The 3,964-nt window shown below is 38.6% G+C and overlaps 1 protein-coding gene across 1 annotated transcript in view; it reads left to right on the top strand.

Annotated features, from left to right (window-relative positions):
* The window catches only part of LOC118745581 (E3 ubiquitin-protein ligase PPP1R11-like), a 59,562-nt gene extending 56,592 nt beyond the window's left edge, over positions 1-2,970 (top strand). Inside the window, exons 3-4 of the mRNA XM_036479072.1 lie at positions 2,544-2,685; positions 2,752-2,970. Of these exons, the coding sequence (XP_036334965.1) occupies positions 2,544-2,685; positions 2,752-2,863 (254 nt within the window). The 3' untranslated portion in view covers positions 2,864-2,970. The remainder of the gene's footprint in view (positions 1-2,543; positions 2,686-2,751) is intronic.
* Positions 2,971-3,964: the final 994 nt, after the last annotated feature.

The raw sequence follows: 3,964 nt of genomic DNA, 5'->3' as shown, positions 1-3,964 counted from the left end.
AATTGGTGCGGACCGTATTGCGTAGCTGGGACGAACTCCGCTACCCTTTGTATGCGTGGACGGACTCGACCATCACATTGGCATGGATACAAGAGCATCCCAGCAGATGGATGACCTTTATTGCGAACCGCGTAACTGATATCCAGGAGGTTTTGCCTCCTGATTGTTGGAACCATGTCCACTCAGAACAAAATCCTGCAGATTGTGCTTCAAGGGGTATCAGTCCGTCCGAACTACTCCATTATAAGCTGTGGTGGACTGGCCCTGAGTTTTTGGTAGGCGCTGACCTATTCTGGAAGCAGACGTCGTCGAAGAATCATACAACTGAGTTGGGCAAGGTTCACGCTCATGTAACAAGTTTGAAGGATCAATGGTCAATAATAACGAAATATTCGTCGTACTCCAAGTTGCGGCGCATCATCGCTTACGTGTTACGTTTTTTCTTCAACGCTCGAGTTAGCACTACGCACAACGCTAGAAAGCATCTTGGTCCTCCGAGTTTCCAGGAAATAACTGAGGCTGAATTCCGATTAATAAGGTATACGCAACAGTTTTCTTTTTCTCCAATTCCACTTCGCAGTAGTCTTTTGCGTTTGCAGCCGTATCTCGACAAGAAAGATATCCTGCCCGTTGGAGGCAGATTGAGAAATGCTACGGTTACTCCTGACGTAAGGAATCCTATCATCTTGCCAAAGAACTCTCCGCTGGCAAAACTAATAGTCTCCGAATTCCACAAGTTTATACCGCACGCTGGACCCCGCATTATGCAAGTTGTGTTGCAACGTCGATTTTGGGTTGTTGGAGCTCGAAGTCTACTACGTGCCGTATATACCACAAGTGCGTGAAATGCATCTGCATGAATCGCAACCACGCCACGCGAATGATGGGGGATTTACCTGCGACTCGAACTAACGCACGTTCTTGTATAAGTAGTTGTATAAGTTTACCCACGGAAGAGGAGCGAAGGCCACCAAAGGATACATTTGTTCCTTTGTTTGTATGTGCACCGGCGCAATGCATCTGGAGTTTGTTGGAGATCTGTCCACATCAGCATACCTTAACGCATTCAAGAGATTCGTCAGTCGTAGAGGCTACTGTAAGATTATGACATCGGATAACGGTGCGAATTTTGTTGGTGCCGAAAGGGAGCTTCGAGTCGCGTTTCAACAGTGTATGGCTGACACCAAACTACGTAATTTTTTTACCGATTCGAATATCGAGTGGCATTTTAACCCTCCTTCTGCACCTCATATGGGCGGGTACTGGGAAGCCGGTATCAAGCGCATTAAGTATCACCTAAAACGCGTACTGGGTGAAAATCTGTTATCATACGAAAAGTTCAACCCGCTGTTGACAGAAGTGGAGGCTTGCATCAACTCCCGCTCTCTCTGTGACAACCCTACGGACGCTGGCGACATAGAAGCTCTAACTCGCGGCCATTTTATTGTTGGAGAGCCACTGAAGTCAGTTCCAGAACCTGAGGGTGTGGCAATCAATTTCAGCCATGAGGCTACATTTCTGGCGCCGATGGAAAGACGAATACCTCGTGAGTCTACAACGTCGCACTAAATGGTTCCGTTCCTCGCGTAACATTGAAGAAGGTGATGTAGTTGCTGTCTTCAGCGAGCCTACTCCTCCGACAAAGTGGTCGCTTGCGCGAGTTAAGAAATGCCACCCTGGTAATGATGGGCACGTAAGAGTAGTCACTTTACAAACGCCGCATGGAAGTTGGTTCATCCTATAGCGAAACTCCTTCCTACGAAAGGCGATCTATTTCATGATGGAAATTAGTATTATCATATATGCATAAGTGCCATTTAGAACCTCCAGTATTGTAAGCTTGTGCATAATACTTTTATGTTTAATTTTTTTTTAATTGAACGTATCAAGATAGTTCAAAGGCGGCGGAAATTTTGGGTCCATTTATGCTTTCTCTTATATTTTAATCGCACATATTAATGTAAGGGTTAAGTATCAACAGACTGTGCATAAGTGTTAACGATTTTGACATTTTATACTCTTTAGTATTTCTCACTTGAGTTCTTTGCGCGTTTTAATTTGTTATTCATTAGCTATTATCGCCTGTTTGCTACCGCTTGCTACCACCCGAATTTTTTCCTCTAAATCAATCAAAGTGAACTTTTATGTAATTAAACCGCATATTTTTAATTTCGAATTCGAGTTTTTTGTCAGTAAATAACGAAACAATGTTATTTTATGAAAAAATTACAACATCTTTTGTTTTTTAATATTTTTGGCTTAAATATATAAACAAGCATACACATTTTATATATCAACTTGAAGATAAATTAATTGTCTTTATCCTTACATCCTTACCTTTTTAATCGGTTACGTAGTTTAGAAAATATTAATATTTTAAAATATCGCATTTTTTTTACCTCATATAGCTTCTTTACTTTTCAATTGCGCCAATATTTGAAATCAGCGTAAAAAGTATTATCGATCTGCATTTTTAGCTTTTGCATAGCTGAACGGTTGGTTATCTTGATGTATGCTTAACTTTTTCTCACCTTGTCTTCTAGGCTGCTGCATATATAAAAAACCTGTAAATTTTGGGGAAAGCTCTTCTTCTGATGAAGAGGAGTGTGAACATTGTTTTGGTCACCCTGAAAAGCGTCGCAAAAATATAGAAAAGCATAATAGTTCTAAAGAACCTGAACCAAGGTAAGAGTCATCATGACCATGACGAAGGATCCGAAAATGATACAGCTTCTTCCCTGATTTCAGTAGCAGTAGCAGTCTCTTCTACAGTTCCGAAAAAATAGCTATGAAAATCCTTCACACTAATCAGACGGAAATTTCTACCCTCTTGAATAGGAAGTTTGTTTTTTATCAGATATAAAATTCAATGTCAAGTGTACTACTTTTCCAAAAAATATTTTTTTTTTTTTATTTCATTTAATGCACGCTTATATCGCAATACAAATGGTTATTACAAATTAAACGAAATAAACTTGTTTTTTTTTTTTAAGTTTTATTAAGTTTCACCTGTGTGTAATCAAATCTTGTAATACATTTTTAATCAGCTTCCGGATGGGCTAGAGATTCGATACTTCAAGCTTAGCTCAGAACAGGAGAACAAGACGATATGAAAGAAGAATTGATTTCCTACTTGGTCCAGGTATCGAGATATTTGGCAAAACCGTATTTATGGTCCGATTTGGTTCTTATTTGAAACGTATATTACATAAAAAGGAATAACTTTACGAACAATTTAACCGTTAGGTGGCTTTTCTTTACTTCATTATGGGCTCAAAAAAGGCGGTAAGGAGCATATCGAGGGTTTATATTCAATACCCTTTATCTGCAATTTCCACAAGATTCAGCTTCTGATATAAAAATCCACCAAAGAATTAAATGTGATCGATGCTGTCAATGCTAACCTTATAAATAGCTTGCTGGTAGCTTAAACTAGGTTCACATATAAGTAGATTATCCTCATTTTCGAGCTTAATACTAGGCTCACATATAAGTAGATTATCCTCATTTTCGAGCTTAACACCCTAATCTGTAATTAGAACAAGAGATTAGCCATATAAAATTCGTCCCTTGTTAATCTGTACTTATTAAATAATCTCAGATTTAACCGATAACTTTTCGGTGTCCATCTTAGCTTTATCGATTGTTTTTGCGAAAAAGAGGAGAAATGCCAAATGTAAAAGTAAACAAAAATGGACGCTAGCAAGGAAGAGGTTTGTAAAGGTATTTTTAAAAAAATGTTAAGTTAAAATATATTTATATTGCTTATTATAGCATAAAAACGTGATCACGGTGGCACAGAGAAGAAACATAACTTTTCCTTGAGATGTGAGAATAACAAGCACAACAAATTTGACGGCTAATAATCTGAGATTTGCCTGTGTGAACGGGGTGATTAAAATACGAGCTTTGATTGTGATAATATTGATATGTTAACATAGTTTAAAATTCGTCCCTTGTTAAT

This window comes from Rhagoletis pomonella, unplaced genomic scaffold (assembly GCF_013731165.1).
Source record: "Rhagoletis pomonella isolate Grant_MI unplaced genomic scaffold, Rhpom_1.0 Rhpom_scaffold_00009, whole genome shotgun sequence".
Taxonomy (NCBI): Eukaryota; Metazoa; Arthropoda; class Insecta; order Diptera; family Tephritidae; genus Rhagoletis; species Rhagoletis pomonella.
The sequence above is the reverse complement of the archived record's forward strand: the minus strand, read 5'-3'. Positions and strand labels throughout refer to the sequence as shown.